This window comes from Podarcis muralis, chromosome 4 (genome assembly GCF_964188315.1).
Source record: "Podarcis muralis chromosome 4, rPodMur119.hap1.1, whole genome shotgun sequence".
Taxonomy (NCBI): Eukaryota; Metazoa; Chordata; class Lepidosauria; order Squamata; family Lacertidae; genus Podarcis; species Podarcis muralis.
The window spans coordinates 79057804-79077904 of NC_135658.1; the positions used below are offsets into that span (position 1 = coordinate 79057804).

At 45.0% G+C, this 20101-nt stretch overlaps 1 protein-coding gene across 3 annotated transcripts in view; it reads left to right on the plus strand.

Moving 5' to 3' along the window:
* Positions 1-20101, plus strand: part of RASA3 (RAS p21 protein activator 3) — a 153531-nt gene that overhangs the window by 85425 nt on the left and 48005 nt on the right. For all 3 annotated transcript variants that reach the window (XM_028728031.2, XM_077927647.1, XM_028728030.2), the window contains exon 4: positions 5318-5412. In XM_028728031.2, coding sequence (XP_028583864.1) covers positions 5318-5412 — 95 coding nt within the window. The remainder of the gene's footprint in view (positions 1-5317; positions 5413-20101) is intronic.

The window sequence follows — 20101 nt, forward strand, 5'->3', positions numbered from 1 at the left end:
GCTAGGTTGGCAGGAGTTGGGACTGAGCAATGGGAGCTCACCCTGTTGCGGGGATTCGAACTGCCAACTTTCTGATCGGCAAGTCCTAGGCTCTGTGGTTTAACCCACAGCGCCACCCGCGTCCCAGAACCACCAATAGTCTTATTCTAATATAGAGCTTCATGTGTTCGCTAACAAGATGTCACTGATGACTGGCTTCTCCAGACTCTCAGCTCCCATGACAATTGTAATGTGATGAATTGGATAAAGCACTCTGCGATCCCAAACTTCTGCTTAAATTCTAAATATTAAAAACTGCTCTTGTTCACAAAAATAAGATTTGTGTGTGTGTTTTCTCCGCCTATGTTCAGATAATTAAAATCTTGGGTTTCATAAATGGAGATAACATGCGAGCTTCAGGCACCTTCAGCTGTTTCCTTCCTTCCTTTCCATGAGCCAGGAAACCATAGCTAACCATAGCTGCCCATTACATCTGAACTGCAAATCTATGGTTAATGGCTTTGCAAGCAAGCCCAGAGAATGAAGCTGTGGTTTAAAGTTGAGTTCCATATTCCAGCTTTGTTAGGAAGCCATTAACCATAGTTTCCCCCTTCATGTGTAATGGGGATCTATGATTAACTGTGGTGTCCTGAGTTGGTTCGCTGCTCATGTGAATGGCTGAGCAGCGTGGCTTCATGTTGTTTCATATGAACCTGGTGCATATCTTGAGTCAAGTCAAGATTGGAACTTCTGAACTTGGCCATTGTGTTAGAACAGAAAGAAAGAAAGATCTATATCAGTCCTATGCATCGGGAATTTTACATGTGAATGTATTTTGAACGTCCCCTTATTAATCTGGTAAACCGCTCAAGAGAAAATCAGTATAAAACTTAGATGTTTCAGGAAGGGACTTCAGAAGAACCTCAGGCCAAACCTAGAGATTAGCCAAATAACAGAATTCTCAGCAGGGCTGCAATAAACAGTTTGGCATCTGTGACCTTCAGTTGAAAACAGGAAACATGCTACATCATCTGATTGTTTAGCACTTCTCTGAAGGAATAAAGGAATCCTTATACTGGGTGTCCTTCATGTGACAGATACGCAATTATTTCTGGCCTAATTTACAAAGCAGAGAGAGAAATTAGAATTTAAAGCTTTTATTCATGTTGGAAACTCCTAAGTCCAAACTTGAGACTTTTCTCTTCACCATAACTTTTAGACTGGCTTATGATAGAGCCTGGGTTCAACAGGATACTGCTTGTAGCAACTGCATTCTAAAGTGCTGGAAGACAGTATTGCCGGAAATCCACGGGCTGGTTTTGTTGGGTCAACCCTAGAGCCCAATCATTGTAACTTGCAGGTCAGACTCTGTGATAGCGCATTATGTCCTATCAGCATCTCAAAGGAGCTGATGCAGTGGCTGATCTATGAGAAAAGAGCCATGTGATTCCCTTGTGAAATTCTACGAAATCCTGACAGCTTTGTGCATTCAAAAAGATACCTAGCAGAAATGCAGTTTCTGAAAGTATTATCACTGGGTATGTCTAACTACCATCCTAAACTGCTCAGGACTGCAATACCTCAAGGACCGCCTCTTTCCATATGAACCTACCCGGACCCTGAGATCATCTTCTGAGGGCCTCCTTTGTGTGCCTCCTCCTTCTCTGCAGTGGCTCCCCGTCTGTGGAATGCTCTCCCCAGGGAAGTTTGCCTGGTGCCTTTATTATACACCATTAGGCATCAGGCAAAAACGTTCCTTTTTAACCAGGCCTTTGGTTGATCTGATTTACATCCTTTGCCCTTTTAAAATGTGTTTTTTTGGGGGGGGGGGCGGAGCTATTGACTTGTTCTTTTTATTTTTATTATGTATTTTGTGGTTTTATATCTTGATTTTATTCTGTGAACCGCCCTGAGGCCCCCCCCCCCAGGTATAGGGTGGTATATAAATTCTATTATTATTATTATTATTATTATTATTATTATTATTATTATTATTATTATTACACTGCCATATAACTATATTATGCAGTCTCCCCTCCACCCTTTTTAATATGGACCTCTTGGATTGGACAGAACATTGCCCCATCTGCTAAAAAGAAAAAGCCATGTTCTTTTTGGCAAAAACAAATTTAAACCTAAAGTGTGTGTGTGGGGGGGGGAATCTGGCACAGCAAAAATTACATAAACACGATCTTTGGTTTCAAGACCCTCTGAAATCTGTGATTTAAAAGCAAAACAGAACACCCAAGGAAAGTGGAAGTCAGGAAGAAAGAAGGGTATTCTTTCAAGTGACATCCGTTCCACCTGGTTTTATGGTGAAAAGGTTATCTCAGATCAGCTATTGCAGGCAGGTTTCTTATCACATGAATGCAGTACTTGCCAATATAGATAGCATGGCCTGTCACTTGATAAGATTTGTCTGTTGACTTGGGTCCTGTGCTTTCGTAGGAAACCTATAGGAACTGAAAAGCTCATTGCTGCGTTTATAGATGCCCTGGTTCCACGTAAGAAAAATCCTAAGCTTGAGTGAGGCAGAACCTTCAATTGGACTAATTAATTTTCAGAATTGTGGAAGCGCCTGCTTTCTTTTTATTTATGGAATTCTTCAGACATACTGTAGTTAAGTTTTTGTTTTATCATGCTAAGCTGGTTCTGTTTTCTATTTTTTCTTTTACCATTTCCCTTCCGGACAGTAGTAAAATGTAGATTCGTTCATGGAAGCGAATGATAAAGGAAAAGAAATTTAAGCATAGCATATCTGAATGCATAACTTTGCAGAGTGCTAAACCTGAAATTAACACCAGACAATCATGACCTGGGAATAGGTGGTGTCAATAGCAAGATTATGCCTTTCCCCGCCAAAAATAAAATTATCTTCAAGTTAGTTCCCTAGCCTGATGGTAGGGCTAGGAAGCCATGTCAATTAACTTTTTTAAAAAACTTCCCTTTAAGCTTTGCTTATATTATATATTAGAATCTTGAACAAATTTGTAATGAATTGTAACAGCATGGTTGATTAATTCTGTCAGTCATGCTAGTACCATTAGATGGAAGTCAAGCCAGCAACAAAAAATGCTTCAGATTGAAATACTTTATTGCCACTTGTACAACTTGTATACAGTGAGATTACACATACAAATAAGAGCGTCTAAATAAGTTTTAAAAGCAGGAAGAAACTTGCCAAATAAAGGAGTGTTTACTGTGTAGAGAGACCTGTAAGAAACAATCTGTGTTTAAGTTACCGTATTTTTCCATGTATAAGGCGAAATTTCCCCCCAAAGTTTAAAATTGGGGGTCGTCTTATACACGGAATGTTGCAATTAAATATATAAATAAATACATACCGCCATCCATATTCTTTCCCCCCAGCCTCTCCTCACTACAGTGGTACCTCTGGTTAAGTACTTAATTCGTTCCGGAGGTCCGTACTTAACCTGAAACTGTTCTTAACCTGAAGCACCACCTTAGCTAATGGGGCCTCCCGCTGCTGCTGCGCCGCCAGAGCACGATTTCTGTTCTCATTCTGAAGCAAAGTTCTTAACCTGAAGCACTATTTCTGGGTTAGCAGAGTCTGTAACCTGAAGCGTATGTAACCTGAGGTACCACTGTACTGGCCTCATGACAAACCCTGGTCTGGTACTCCTCCCCCCAACTGCCCCCACTCCGGACACTGTCCCTTCCACCCGGTTCCCTCAGCCACCCCCTGACTCCCCTGACTCCCCATTCACTCACTCAGGCAGGTCTGGCAGTCGCAGCTCCTCACAGTGGCGGAGGAATCCGCTCCGGCACCTGGGGCAGGACAATCTGCCCATAGGGGCAGTGTACACCACGGGGCCTCCAGAGTCTGCCTGCCTCCTCCCACTCAGCCTCCCAACAGCTGGGGGGAGGCAGCGGGCAGACCGTTTGGTCCCAGGGGGCAGAGTGCAGTTCGCTCCCCTGGATGTTTGAGAGTGGAGTAGAAAAAAGCACTTTGACTTCTGCAGCATACAAATTCCCTCTTAAAGGGTCTTTAGCTATGATTCTTGCATTGCGGCGCCAACCAGTTCCCAGCCGTCGGGGACACGCTCTTGCTGCCCGGCTCTGTACCAGTGCCAGTGCTGCTCCAGTTCTTATCCTAATGCTGACTAAAAAAAAAAAAAGGTGCCCCTTACCATTAGGTCCAGTCGCGGACAACTCTGGGGGTTGCGCTCTCATCTCGCTCTATAGGCCGAGGGAGCCGGCGTACAGCTTCCGGGTCATGTGGCCAGCATGATTAAGCCGCTTCTGGCAAACTAGAGCAGCGCACGGAAATGCTGTTTACCTTCCCACCGGAGTGGTATCTATTTATCTATTTGCACTTTGATGTGCTTTCAAACTGCTAGGTTGGCAGGAGCTGGGACCGAACAAAGGGAGCTCACCTCGTTGCGGGGATTCGAACCGTTGACCTTCCAATTGGCAAGCCCTAGGCTCTGTGGTTTAGACCACAGCGCCACCTGCGTCCTGATGCTGACTAGCCCCCCAAAATAAAAAAAAATTACCTACTGTAATTACGATACTAAATATATTGGTAAAGCTGTTCTGTTTGATGTTTAAATATACAGTACTAAATATACCGGTGTTTTGAATATTTAATAAAATATCAAATTTGTTCTGTTTTTTGTTTAAAATATTTATTTCTTGATTTTGTGCTTAAAAAATAGCTTTTACATGGGGGCATCTTATACATGGAAAAATACAGTATGTCCTGTCCATAGAAGACTGGTACAGTGGTGCCTCGCAAGACGAAAAGAATCCGTTCTGCGATTCTCTTCGTCTTGCGGTTTTTTCGTCTTGCGAAGCAAGCCCATTAGCGGATTAGCGCTATTAGCGGCTTAGCGGGCTTAGCGGATCAGCTGATAAGCGGCTTAGCGGATCAGCTGATAAGCGGCTTAGCGGCTTAGCGGATCAGCTGATAAGCGGCTTAGCGGATCAGCTGTTAAGCGGCTTAGCGGCTTAGCGGATCAGCTGTTAAGCGGCTTAGCGGCTTAGCGGATCAGCTGTTAAGCGGCTTAGCGGCTTAGCGGATCAGCTGATAAGCGGCTTAGCGGCTTGGGAAAAGGGGGGGGGGGGAGGAAAAAAACCCTGCAGGAACTCGCAAGACATTTTCGTCTTGCAAAGCAAGCCCATAGGAAATTCGTTTTGCGAAGCACCTCCAAAACGGAAAACCCTTTCGTCTAGCGGGTTTTCCGTTTTGCGAGACATTCGTCTTGCAGGGCACCACTGTACAGTTGTTTTTCTGAACTGAACATTTCCCCTGAAATGTATATTGAGATGCCTATATTTACTCAGCATGATATTTTATAATTTGATGTGTTTTCAGGAAAAGTAGCAATATTGAAAGAAGATTTGCAAAAGTACCATAACAGAGACACCTGGTTTCAGCTGCAACATGTTGATGCTGATTCAGAAGTACAGGTAAGATTATTTCTTTCATTGCTATATCATAAGCTGCCCAGTGATTGTGAGTTTAACAATTCAAATGGAATAGCTGTTGGATCCCTTTATTTTTTTAGTTGAGAACAGCAGGTAGGGGTTATTTGTAGGGTGTCTCAAGTACTCTCTGCATAATAGCAGTTCTGTGCAGACTATCTCCAAGAAGTTAATTTTATAAAATGTTGTAAGAAGTATATATTAATCTGGTAGTGGTATCTGCACAAACAACCATATTTCCTTCTGCGTGGAAAGAGGAAATCGTACAGTGCCTCTGATAACATTGTGTGCTTGCTTTTGTTAAATAGCTGCTGCAGCCTGCAACTAATCTTCATTATTATGTAGAATAATTTCCTTATTTAAAGCATTTCTTACCTGCTTTTCATTGCCCGGCAATTTCAAAGCAGGTTGCAAGGAAAACAGTTTCAGATGCACAAGACAGTTACTATAAACAAGGCAGGTACGTGATGAGCTGCCAACTTTAAAAATACCAATACTGGTATTCCACCAGAAGAAGACTGGGCAAATAACCAGGGTCTTCATCTAAAAAGAACAGTTAGAAGCCATATCACGAAGGGGAAGGGATTCTAAAAGTGGGGCACCATAATTAAGAAGGCTCAGCTACTGCTATAAGAGTCTACTGCCAAGAGAGATCCCCTGGTAGACCTGACTCACCAGGCAGGTCTGTACAGGAGAAGCCTCTTAACACACAAGTCTTCAACTGATGGGTTGGGATCCATAGCTGGGTCATGGCTTGATCCAAGTCGGGTCACAATAGGAGCACGACCACCTTGCAAATATATGGTAAAAGACTAAGAAATGGGTCCCCAAATGGTTAAAAGTGGGACCTGGGTCTGAAAAGATTGAAGATACATATGGGGAACCTTTGGCCCTCCAGATGTTACAAGTCTCATAGACCCCAGCAAGTATGGTCTATCATCAGGGGTGATGGAAGTTATAGCTCAGCCCTTTGGAGGGCCAAAGAGTCCCCACTCCTGCTCTAGGAGCACGTCCAGACTACCAGACCTGTGGCTTCAGAGGGAGCTCAACCCCATCCAGGACAGACAGGAGCCTCCTCAAGTCCCAGATCTGGGAACTACCTACCCACAGGGCCTTTGTCTTATCAGGATTCACTCTCACCAAACCAAGCATTGGTTCAAGACCTGCACAGCCTCGTCTGACTCTGTACAGAGAAATAGAGCCGGATGTAACTGGCACACTGATGACCTCTCACTCCAAAGCCTGTAATGACTGTTCCCTCAGTTCCATATTATAGATGCTAAACACTGTTGGGAACAGAATTAAACCACAGTGGCACTCTGCAGCCCAAAAGTCAAGAGACTGAGCAGGCATCGCCCAATGCCATCTTCTGGAAGTGTCATTTTAGGTTGGAGTACAACCAGATCAACACAGTGGTCCCTGCTCAAAATTGCAAGTACCTCTCTAGAAGCTGAAATTTTGAGGGGAAGTTCTAGGGAACTCCCCTCTCCCCCCTTATGTTACTCTTTAAAGTGCCATGTTTATTGGTGGCATTATGTAAATGAGCTAATCAGCTATGTAGGTTACTTGTTCAAAAAGGCTGTGAAAATTGTGTGAGGGGGTAATTAGTTGTCTAAACCACTGAGCCTCTTGGGCTTGCCACTCAGAAGGTTGGTGGTGCAAATCCCCGCAACGGAGTGCTCTGTCCCAGCTTCTGCCAACCTAGCAGTTCGAAAGCACGCCAGTACAAGGAGATAAATAGGTACCACTGTGGCGGGAAGGTAAATGGTGTTTCCATGCGCTCTGGTTTCCATCACAGTGTTCCATTACACCAGAAGCAGTTTAGTCCTGCTGGCCACATGACCCAGAAAGTTGTCTGTCTGTGGACAAACGCCTGCTCGCTTGGCCTGAAAGCGAGATGAGCGCCGTACCCCATAGTTGCCTTTGACTGGACTTAACCATCCGGGGGTCCTTTACCTTTACCTTTTTTCAGTGCACGTGAAATGATACTGGATATTGGCCTCAGATAATTTTAAGAGCAGTAGTTAAACACACACATGCTCATGCACGGGCACACACACAGACCCAGACAGTGCTAATGTTTGCTTCCTGTGGGAAATGCAGATTTCTCTTTATCATGTGGAGTGAGCCAATATTTATACAGCCCATGTCACTGTTGATATTTGCTGTACCATCTCAACATATTGAAGCTGTGGGAATTGTTTGTCCAGTGTTACTTTCCAGGAGACCGCTGGCTATTTATAACTCAAGCTCTTGTGTCTTGTCACAAATGTTTTGTGTTTAAAATTCTAGTTAGGCTCCAAATCCTAATTATAAATGCAGTACTATTTCTGTGCTGTTTATCACTTCCTCTATTTTTTGCTTTGTAAAAGCCCAACTTCTTGAAGCTACATTTGGAGCTCAGTGATAAGCGTTTACTTCGAGTGGAATAGTTTGTACAGTGTTCTTGTCCATTATGTGTAAAGTGTGCTGGCCTATTTTCCTAACAGAAAAGTACAACTTTCTAGTACTGTTGAGTGGGATGCTTAAAGCAAGAGAAGATATACACTAAAATAAAATACTAAATTTATGTTTACCTAAGAGTTTTTCTTTGTAAAGTAAATCTCATTCATGCAGCTGTGACAATTTGGTATCTATACCAAAGCAACAGCGCTGTGCGACATTGTTGTTGTTTAGTCGTTTAGTTGTGTCCAGCTCTTCGTGACCCCATGGACCAGAGCACGCCAGGCACTCCTGTCTTCCACTGCCTCTCACAGTTTGGTCAAACTCATGCTGGTAGCTTCGAGAACACTGTCCAACCATCTCATCCTCTGTCGTCCCCTTCTTCTTGTGCCCTCCATCTTTCCCAACATCAGGGTCTTTTCCAGGGAGTCTTCTATTCTCATGAGGTGGCCAAAGTATTGGAGCCTCAGCTTCAGGATCTGTCCTTCCAGTGAGCACTCAGGGCTGATTTCCTTAAGAATGGATAGGTTTGATCTTCTTGCAGTCCATGGGACTCTCAAGAGTCTCCTCCAGCACCATTTGTGACATTACTAGGACCTTAGACTCTGGGTTGACTGGATGCTTTAAGGGCTGAACTGCAGGCAGCTGAAACAAAGTTGAGCCAAGTACTGGCAAGAAGATTTGGAGGGTTTCTAAGAAGTTCCAAGCACAGTTTGTCAGAAGATCAAAGCATAGGGAGGACCATATTCAGTGTTGTCCCAGTGGTTCCTTCTTCATTGCAAAGGCTCTAAGAAGGGGGGGGGGGGAGCAGGTGAAGGACAAGAGGGTGCTTAAACCTTCCCCTACCAGCTACATTCCCCTGAAATACCCCACAAGTTGCTTTTTCCCTCATGAGGTCCTGGACTGAAGTGGAACAGAGAGTTTGTCCCTTGGAATTGCTTCTTAGAATACATTGCCTGGTGTGACCTGCACGTAGAAGCAGGATGCAGGGGAGAGTGGCTGGCAGAAACCAGCAGGCTTGGGTCAGATGCCACAGGAAGGTAAAAGGAACCAAACGCTCGACAAAAGACATATACCTGACCTGGAAGCATTTACATCCACTTCAGAAAGGACCAATAGGCTGCTTGAAAGTGGAACCATTCACAAACCTTGAGCAAGAGGATTTGCCTCCTCTTCTCTCTCACACACACTCCATTTTGCTCACCACCAGACACCGTGGTGTCACTAATGCCAGCTAAGTATATGATTCTGAAATTAATGCAAGGCCTGCTTGACATTCACTGAAATGATAAAATGGTGCAAACAGAGATTAGCCATCGCTTGGGGCTAATTTTTGCCACAGTAATCTTTACCCCCATCAGGGTGCCTTCAGAGCTAGCTTGCAACATATATCTAAAAATGATAGAGATGGATTTTAGTGAACTAATGCATGCAGTGTTTTTACTCAGGATTTCCCTAGGTTTTATATTAAAACATGTTTCAACACTCACGGCAGAAAACAAAATTGGAACATGCTTTCTTGAAGTGACGGAACAAGGTAATTATGAGTTTCCCTGTAATTTCACATTAAACATTTTTTTAAAATTATCCCAGTTCCAACACTACCATTTATGAACTGCTGCACCCGTGCCCTTTGCTCCCCTCCCTTGCTGTGGGATGTCCCTGGCAAATAAAACCAGATTCTGAAAAATCCCCAGATAGGCATTAGTTCCACATGAAGTCATGGTTATAAATAGAATAATAGTTGGATGCATGACATGGTAAAAGTCCAGATTGATTAATTGGCAATGAGAAATAACAGATTCTGAACTATTTTAATTTTTTTTGAGGCCTGAATTTTGTTATATACTTTATTGATTTTGGGAGCATTGCTCTCTCCAATCTGACGTGAGGCAAATAATTGCACCCTCCTGCTTTGGAGTTATCATGGAATCTACTGTTGTGAAGAGATTCAAACCACCAAAAAGCATACAGTGGTACCTCAGGTTAAGTACTTAATTCGTTCCATAGGGCCATACTTAACCTGAAACTGTTCTTAACCTGAGGTACCACTTTAGCTAATGGGGCCTCCTGCTGCTGCTGCGCCACCGGAGCCCGATTTCTGTTCTCATCCTGAAGCAAAGTTCTTAACCTGAAGCACTATTTCTGGGTTAGCGGAGTCTGTAACCTGAAGCGTATGTAACCTGAAGCGTATGTAACCCGAGGTACCACTGTATTTAGTTGAACAGGAGGAAAGACCTAGAGCGGAAAAAAGCCTTAACACGATTGAAAGCAGTAGATGAAACTGCAAGTTTAACACAGTTCAAAAGCTGACCCTCTCAATTTTTGCATTAGGTCATCCCTGCCAGGGACAGAGTGGAATGTGGAGGCTCCCCATAAGAGTTGGTAGAGAACCCCTCTGTTGAGCCACCATTCCTGGACATGCAAAATGAGAGTCAGGCCTTTGATTTCATGGCATGATCTTCCACACCTCTCCTAAAGGCCTCTGCAAGCTCTTTCTTGTCTACAGGCCTTGGCACAGAGACTGATCCCAAGAAAAGCAGGAGTAGAGCCATTCGCTGGGACAGAACAATCTTGTGGGTGGTTGGCTGGGACACGTATTCAAATCATTGGTTTGGCCATAGCTCTGCATGCCCAGAAGGGTCTGGCAGGGGATGGGAAGGCTCTGAAGCAGCTCCAAAGAAGTTAACGTCAACATTCAGCAAGCCTTTTGCCTTCTTTTCTTTAATGTTGTATATGCAACTCTCTTAGGAAACTACCCTATCAAAACAAGGTTCTGTAGCTTGCATGCTTTGGTGTTAAAATGTGCACATCTACGTTACTTTGATTATAGTCTATATCTCTGATTTGTATCTCATGTAGTCTCACTTGCATTCTAAGAAATAACTGAAAACAGTGAGGGCTGTTTTAACGGAGGAATTATTTGGATCATTTGCAGAATGATGTGTTTAGGACCACTGTAAACCGTTTTTTAAAAAATACATAGTGTCGGTATTGTTCAGTAGTTGCCGTAATAAGGCTTGTTCAGTTTATTTACATGTATCTAGCAGAGAGCTTGTTTGAACCGAGTTAATCATTTGCAAGATCAGAAAGGCCTTGTTGACTATAATGTAACCACAGATGATGTGAAAGTGAAAAAAGCTATTTCCGGGCCCCCAGGCCGTTACCCAACCAGGAAACAAAAGGGTGTAACCACTTTATCTAACAAACAATAGTTTTCATGCCTCTTGCTTTGTTAGTAGTAGGGTGTTAAGTGTGCATGTATCATGGGCAAGAAAGTTTCTGAGATGTCGAAAACTAATGCAGTTTTTGAGTCTAGCATTTCAGTTTGGGATGCAGCTTTTCATGCTATAAGCTGTTTACTCAGTGCTGATCCTCTTCAACCCAAACAACTATGGGGCAATTCATATTAGCAGTAATGCTAATATGGCTGTTTTCTAGCTTCATTCAGGAATTGAACCCACTGCAACAAGTCTTGAAGGGATGACCTAAGTCCTGGCAGGTGATTTTCCTAGCTTGTGTGTCCCACTAGGGTCTGGCAAAGGAGGGAACTGTAGGGTGACTGCAACACCAGCTAAGCAAACCTCCATGCTCCAGTTGACCAGAGCAGTCAGCTGATAACTCCCTGACCCCTATCTGGACTAGGCTTCCTGCTGGTCTGTGGAACAAAGAATTTAGTCTTGCTGCTTTCAGATTTCCTTCTGCCCCCTGCCTTTCCTCCTCTCACCCAGCAGCCAGGTCCTGACACCTTCGTCTTCCCAAACTGTACAATGGGGCTGTAACTTGCATAAAGCAAAAGAGGACTATCGGTGTTGCCTGTTGTCTACCTCCTGCTCCCATTGTGGTTTTAGTAGTTTTTCTCCTTGCCCTGACTCCCATGCTTGAGCCAAAAGACAGGTAGATATTAATGGTGGAATGAATAATATGGAAGGTGCTGCCAGAGTTGTCTCTATGCCCCATCTGCACTTTAAATATAAAGCAGTATCCTACCACTTTAAACAGCCATTCTCCCCCCCCCCCCAAGGAATTCTGGGAGTGGTAGTTCATTAAGGGTCTTGAGAGTTCTTAGGACACTCCTGTTACCCTCCCAAGCTACAATTTCCAGAGTTCCCTAGGAAGAAGGGGATAAACTCTTAAACTGCTCTGGTAAATATAGCTTTGTGAGGAGAAGAGGGGGTCTCCTAAAAGCTTTCAGCACCCTTAACAAACTACAGTTCCCAAGAGTCTTGCGGGGAGCCATGACAGTTTAAAGTGGTATAATGCCGCTTTAAATATATAGTGAAGATGGAACCTACTCCTGTTCTGACTGAGGTGAATGAGATTAAAAAGCTCACATGAGGGGAAGTAGCATAGATTCCTAACCGGAAGGGCATGGAAATGGGAGTGGGCATGCTGAGACGCATATGAAAATATATTGGGAGAAGGGGGGCCTTGACCTATCTCTACTCTCCAGTGAGCAATCTGATGGCTCATTGTGTTTTTTCTCTAAGGAACCATCTTGGCAGTCTTGCCATTTTTTTTACTCAGGGTCAAGAGAGAGCTTCTTCTTCTTCTTCTTCTTCTTCTTCTTCTTCTTCTTCTTCTTCTTCTTCTTCTTCTTCTTCTTCTTTCTCCTCTTCATCTTCCTTCATATTGCACCCCACATAGCATTGTATCATCTACTCCAACCCTATGGAATGCAGAAATCTCAACCCACCAAGTATTTGAAGGCAGGTGCCTCACACAATCTTTTACTGAGACATTAATTGTTCCCTCCTTTGTAAGAGTGGAGTCCAAGGCCTTAGCTGGTGCCAACAGTTCACTACTTGAACCGTATGTGTAGTTTCTTTGAACCAACAGTTTGCAAACGAACTTCAACAGTTGTCGTAGACCACAACTGAGATGATTGCCCCATGTCACTGCAGTATCTTTGTATGTCAATGCAGCGCCATAGCCCAAAGGAAACTCTCCTTTAACCACACAGCAGTCGTCAGCTAAAGGCTAAACTGGAAGGGGGGGGGGCGAGTCTTATAATTTCTGTGGCTCAGCGCAACAACTGTCGGATGAGAAAGATGCTGTTTGCAAGTCTGGTAACCGGATACATAGCCCTCCAACATTTCAGATGAAAATAACCACCCTATTTTCATACTTTCTGAGCCCCACCCTCTCCACAATTACACATCACTCGAAGGCTATTTACCACCTAGTTCTGCTCTGTGTTCATTTATTCAGCAACACTCATGTGGCTTTGCAATGAGCACCTAGAATCAGAAACGGCATGTGAATATTCTTGGTTTCTTCCAGGTTAAAAGACTTGCTGTAGGTTCCAGAATCACCATAATCCTTGAGCCAGCACTGAGCTGGATTGACAAGGCTTCTCCACTGCTCTTGAGCTGTTGCAATGCCAAGGCAGATGTGGGGGAAAGGAGAATTATACAGTGGTACCTCTGGTTATGTACTTAATTTGTTCCAGAGGTCCGTTCTTAACCTGAAACTGTTCTTAACCTGAAGCACCACTTTAGCTAATGGGGCCTCCCGCTGCTGCTGTGCCGCCGCCACACAATTTCTGTTCTCATCCTGAAGCAAAGTTCTTAACCCCAGGTACTATTTCTGGGTTAAAGGAGTCTGTAACCTGAAGCGTATATAACCTGAGGTACCACTGTACTGGAACTCAACAAAATCTCCTATTATTGTGGAGAAGCTAGTAAAATGTGGGCTATATGATGTTATTGCTAGGTAGATTTGTTGCTGTTTGACTGACCAAACCTAAAGAGTACTCCCCAATGCTTACTCATCAACCTGGGAAAGTGACTACTGTTCAACATCTTTATAAAAGACTTGGATGAAGGAATTGAGGGGATGCTCATCAAATTGCAGGCAACACCAAACTGGGAGGGGTAGCTCTAATACCTCAGAAGATAGATTGAATCACGATTCATGAACAGACCGGAGAAGTGGCCCGAACTTAACAAAATGAATTTCAATAAGGACAAATGTAAAGTTCCGTGGGTGGCGCTGTGGGTTAAACCACAGAGCCTAGGCCTTGCCGATCAGAAGGTCGGCGGTTCGAATCTCTGTGACGGGGTGAGCTTCCGTTGCTCGGTCCCTGCTCCTGCCAACCTAACAGTTCGAAAGCACGTCAAAGTGCAAGTAGATAAATAGGTGCCACTTCGGCGGGAAGGTAAACGGCGTTTCTGCGCGCTGCTCTGGTTCGCCAGAAGCGGCTTAGTCGTGCTGGCCACATGACCCGGAAGCTGTACGCCGGCTCCCTCGGCCAATAAAGTGAGATGAGAGTGCAACCCCAGAGTCGGTCACGACTGGACCTAATGATCAGGGGTCCCTTTACCTTTACCTTAAAGTTCTGCACTTAGGCAGGAATAATCAGGTGTACATATGGGAGACACCTGGCTTGCTATCACATATGAAAAAAGATCTAGGGGGTCTTAGTAGACCACATGAGTCAGCATTGTGATGCAGCAAGGGAAAACGCTAGTGCAGCTCTAGGCTGCATCAGCAGAAGTATAGTGCCCAGTGAACGGGAAGTAATAGTGCCACTCTATTCTGCCTTGGCCAGTCTCCACCTGGAATACTGTGTCCAGGTTTGGGCACCACAGTGTAAGACTGATATCAACAAGCTGGAATGTGTGCAGAGGAGGGCAACCAAGATGATCGAGGGCCTGGAAACCAAGCCTTATGAGGAACTGTTGAGAGAGCTGGATATGTTTAGCCTGGAGATGAGAAGACTGAGGTGATACGAGAGCTATCCTCAAATATCTAAAGGGCTGCTAGATGGAAGCTGGAGCAAGCTTGCTTTCTGCTGCTCCGGAGGGCAGTACCTGAACCAGTGGATTCAAGTTACGAAAAAGGAGGCGAGAGAAACGAAATTCATTGCACTATGCAATGTAACCTATATCTTTCACGTGTCTTCAGGAACAAGAAAACCACGTAGCGCCTTATTTCATGGGTTTGTGGTAGCAGTTGCATCATTGCAATAATGTCAGTAAAAATCAGTAGTACAGTATTACAGCTAATCCAAGCTCTTGAGGTTACTGTATCACAAGGCAGTAGTCATGAGGAAGAGTTTGCAGTACATGTGTCAAATTATCATTGTGCTTCCTTCCCTCTTCCATACTTTCTTTAAACAACGCACCCCCTATCATTTATTTGGAACAGGGAGTCGTCTAGTGAGTGCTTTGCCTGGCTATGACAGTCAGTTCCTGGTTTTGCCCGGGGAGACTAATCACATGTTTTTCCAGGCAACACCTATTGGTTTCTTCACTTATTGTAATGTGTTGGGAAACTGCCAGGGAGATATAGTCCATCATGGCCCCAAGCCGGCTGCCGGACTTCCATCGATCTCCCGTAGCCAGGCAGATCCAGCAGTTAGCGACACGAAGCCTCAGAAATAGATTGCCACATTCCAGGCTTGTGCACACTGTTCTTTATCAGCAGAACCACAGCCAGAAAGCTTGCACCGTAGAAGAGAGCATAATTTACAGACTTTATTTAGCGTTGAACAGAACAAAGGAAAACATGACCGTTCTGTGTCAGTGTCTCTGACCGACTGAAATCGAAAGGAAACAGCAAGCATAAACATCCTCAACAGGAAATACGCAGACTCTGTGACTCACAAGCCTGCTCTCTCTTAAGGTGGAACGGAAATATCCTAACATCCTCCCCCTTTCCGTGTAACCTGTAGTACCTGTGGTTCACTCAATTGCAACCTTTGTACATAAACCTTATGTTGTTCTCTGTTAACAACCTTAGACAACAGATCAGCAGGAATTTCATTTCCTGGCATGTAGGACACCTGAATCAGTCCTTTCTGAATACACTCTCTTGCACGATGTAGCTTAATCTGCAAGTACTTGGTTCTTTGCTTGCAACTCTCGGAGTTCAGCAAAGCCAAACATGATCTATTGTCTTGATACACTTGTATAGGACATTTCACAGAAACCCCGATGTCCTTAAACAGTTGCATCAACCATTCACAATCCATGAGTGAAAATGACAGAGCATTGAGTTCTGCTTCACAGGAACTTAGGCTCACTGTTGTTTGCTTCTTGCACAACCAGTCAAACAGGCAGTGGTTGTACATGTAGCATACTCCAGAAGTGCTTGTACCATCTGTGGTGTCACTTCCAAAACTTGCATCTGCAAAGATTTCAAGACCTCCAGTCTTCTGACTGGTGAACCTCAGCCTGTAGTGCATAGTCCCTTTCAAATAGCGGGCTATGCGCTTCAGAGCTTTCCAATCCTGAACCGTAGGATTGTTGGCATGTCTGCTAAGCAGATTACAGCTTACAGCTATGTCAGGTCTTGAACATCTGGCAATGAAATTCAGCTTGCCTAGAACGCATCTGTATAGCGTTGTGTCAGAAAACGCTTCAGCAGTACTGTCTACCTGGTAACCTGTCACCATCGGTGTGTCTGCTGGGTTTGCATCAACCAAATTCAACCTGGTTAATACACCAGCAATTTTCTGTGTTTGGTGTACCAGAAAATTACCTGCTTGGTCCTTCTCCACCTGCAGAGAAAGATAGTTGGATACCTCACCAAGATCCTTCATGTCAAAGTGCTCCTTCAGCTGAGCTAGGGTGCTTTGGTAGAAAGCCTGATTCTTCCAAAACATCAGAAGATCATCAACAAAACATAAACAATACAGTTTGTTTTGCCCCTCCTCCTTGACAAACACACATGGATCAGCTTTGCCCTGGTGAAAACCTAGAGAAAGCAATGTTTCAGTGAGTTTTGTGTTCCAACACCTGGCACTCTGCTTGAGACCATACAAGGATTTCCGCAATTTACAGACCATTCCCTTCTGTATCTCCATCCCATCTGGTGGAAGCATGAACAGCTCTTCGTTCAAAATCCCGTACAAAAAAGCTGTATTAATGTCATGATGAGAAACATGCAGTTTCTCCTCCGCAGCGATTTTGAGCATCAGCCGAATGCTCTCATATTTGACTGTGGGTGAGTAGGTCTCATGGTAATCCTGTCCTGGTACCTGTGAAAAACCTCTGGCAACCAATCTGGCTTTGTGTCTGACAACCTTGCCATTCTGGTCTGTCTTGGCCTTGAAGACCCATTTGCTGCCAACCAGTCTCATACCTGGGACTACCGGTACCAGTTCCCAAGTTTGGTTCCTGTTTAAGGAATCAACTTCAGCCTTCATGGCATTAAGCCAAGGCTCAGCATCTTTAGAGGTTAACTCCTGAACCTCTTTGAAGCTTGAAGGTTCCCACACCTTCTCTGAGCTACTAAGAACAGCAGTTGCAGTCTTAGCAAACTCATCAGCAAATCTCTTAGGAGGTCTGCCTTTGGTCGCCCTTTCAGACCTACGTACTAGACGCAAGTCTTCTGGACTCATCTCCTCTTTCTTAGGAGAAAAATGACCAATGGTGAACAGTGGTTCTTCCAGTTCATTGTCAGACGCATCAGATGGTCTGACTGAGGCCTTTGCACTCTTGTAGTCTGCTGTGTCATCACTCTCACTGACATCAGCAGCAGCGCCGCCCACTGAACTGGAATCCGAACTCTGATCATCATCATCATCATCCTCATCATCATCATCCTCAGCAGCTTCCTCAGCTTTAGCTGCTTGCTTGACATCACCTTCATCCTCCTCTGGGTAACTCTGGAAAATTCCCACATTTTCCCCCCACTTAGGATTGTACTCAACACTCCTTGTGAACTTAATGGATTTGGAGTTAGTCATCCATACCCTGTATGCACCTTTTTCGTACCCCATGAACAAACCATGTGCCCCACGCTTCCCAAGCTTGTTGGTTTGTGGGGTGCGTACCCACATGTCAGAACCAAATATTCTCATGTGTTTGGTGTTGGGTTTCTTGCCAAACATCTTCTCATAGGGGGTACAACCAATGGGTGATGACAATCTGCGATTAACGGAGTAAACCAGATTCCCTAAAGCCTCCCCCCAAAACTTATCAGGGAGATTGGCATCATGTAACAAGGTTTTCATTCCTTGCAGCAATGTCTGATTTGCTCTCTCCGCAAGCCCATTCATCCATGGCGATCTGGGGGTTGACATGTCATGCTGGATTCCCTTCTCAGTCAGGAAAGCTTCAAACTGCTGAGAAGTGAATTCCCCGCCCCGATCGGTAAAAAGACAGGAAATACGTTTACCGTGAGCATTCTCCAACCAAGCACAGAATGCCTTAAACTTCGGAAACGCTTGCGATTTCTGCTCGAGCATAAACACATGAATGTACCTAGAAAAAGAATCAATTAGAACCATGAAGAACCTTGCTCCTCCTAAAGAGGGCGTAAGTGGCCCAACCAGGTCTGCGTGCACTAGCTGGTAGGGCTTGGAAGCCTGCCTGCTAGACTCTTTGCCTTTTGGAGCAACCTTCACCTTGTTCTCAGCACAAGATACACATTTCATGTGATATTTACAGGGTTTGATGTTCAAACCCTCAACCACCTCTGGCATCTTGGCCAGTGCCTTCCAAGAGAGGTGACCAAACCTTCGATGCGCTTCATGAATGCAACCTGCATGAAGAACTTTGTTAGTTTGTGCAACACAACAAGAATCAGCATTAGATACAACAGCAGTGTCATCATAAGTTATATGGAACAAACCATCCACAAACTTTGCATGCAAATAGTCCTCTTTGCCTTTACTGATGACACAGATGCTCCTCTTGAAGGAAATCTGAAAACCACGTCCAGTAAGCTGCGGGACGCTCAGCAAATTGTCCGCAGCTCCAGGAACATACAGAACATTACTGATGGTTGTATGCAAACTTGCAAGTTTCACAGTCCCTTCTCCTGCAATTTGCAACGTCCTTCCATCAGCCAGGTGGATCTCACCTTCCTGAGGCTTGAAGGAGATAAAGAGGTGCCGATCCTTTGAGATGTGGCGGGTACAGCCCGAATCAACAACAAAACTGCCTTTGGCTGTTGGAGCAGCCTTCACAGCAAGCAAACCCTTGTTTTCCACTTGCTTGGGCTTTTGCAGCTTGCCCCCCTGCTGCTCCTGGCCAGCAGACGTGCCTTTAGCCTTTGGTGAAGCTGTGCCAGCAGACATAACCTTGTCTTCCACTGGCGTGGGCTTTTGCAGCTTGCCCCCCTGCTTCTGGTCAGCAGACGTGCCTTTAGCCTTTGGTGAAGCAGTGCCAGCTAACAAAGCCTTGTTTTCCACTGGCGTGGGCTCTTCACCCCCCTTCTGCTTCGGGCCATCTGCAGACGCCTGTTTACCTTTGCCTTTCCGGCCTCTGCAAAGGCGATGACCTTGGTTCTCACGAGAAACAGAGCTCTCAGCTGCTGACTCCTTGGCTCCCCCTGGAGGCTGGAATGCTGCCTGGGATGACATCACAGTCTGCTCCCCCTGCAGCTTGCAACCGGTGCCCTCAGCATCCCTGCATACACTCGCATTCTGGGAAACAGCTTGGACCTCCGATGCAGTCAAACTCTGGGCTGGGACGACTGAGTTGTGAGCTTTCATCAAAGCATACCACATCTTACGTGCCGTCACGTTGCCAGCAAGCGTAGCAATTTCCTCCAGAGAGACAGATAAGACTATTATGTCAATGGCCCTCGAATTCTGGGCCTCCCATTTCTCTGTCAGAGGATCTGGGGGGGCTTGAGACACAGTATGCCACACTCCATACTGACGCAGCAAACTCTCACACCATTTTGCCCAGGTCTGATAATTGTGCCGATTTAACTTTGGGCACTCAGCAGCTACCTCTGAGGATTGTAAAAGATCCATCTCAGGTCTTTACGTGAGCCCAAGTCTTTATGCCTTCAAAGACTTATTATCTCGGCAGCCCATTAATCACGAACTCCCTGGCTTGGCTCCCAGGCCAATTAAGCCTTGCCGGAGTTCAAAGGCTCCTTGTTGAGGTAAACAGAAAAGCCTCCGCTCTCGCTGCTTTCGCTTTTCACATACCTCTCAAACGCAGTCTGTTGCAGCTTTACTCTCCTGTAGGTGCTGTGAATCTGGGCCCGAAACCTTGTTGTTGGGAAACTGCCAGGGAGATATAGTCCATCATGGCCCCAAGCCGGCTGCCGGACTTCCATCGATCTCCCGTAGCCAGGCAGATCCAGCAGTTAGCGACACGAAGCCTCAGAAATAGATTGCCACATTCCAGGCTTGTGCACACTGTTCTTTATCAGCAGAACCACAGCCAGAAAGCTTGCACCGTAGAAGAGAGCATAATTTACAGACTTTATTTAGCGTTGAACAGAACAAAGGAAAACATGACCGTTCTGTGTCAGTGTCTCT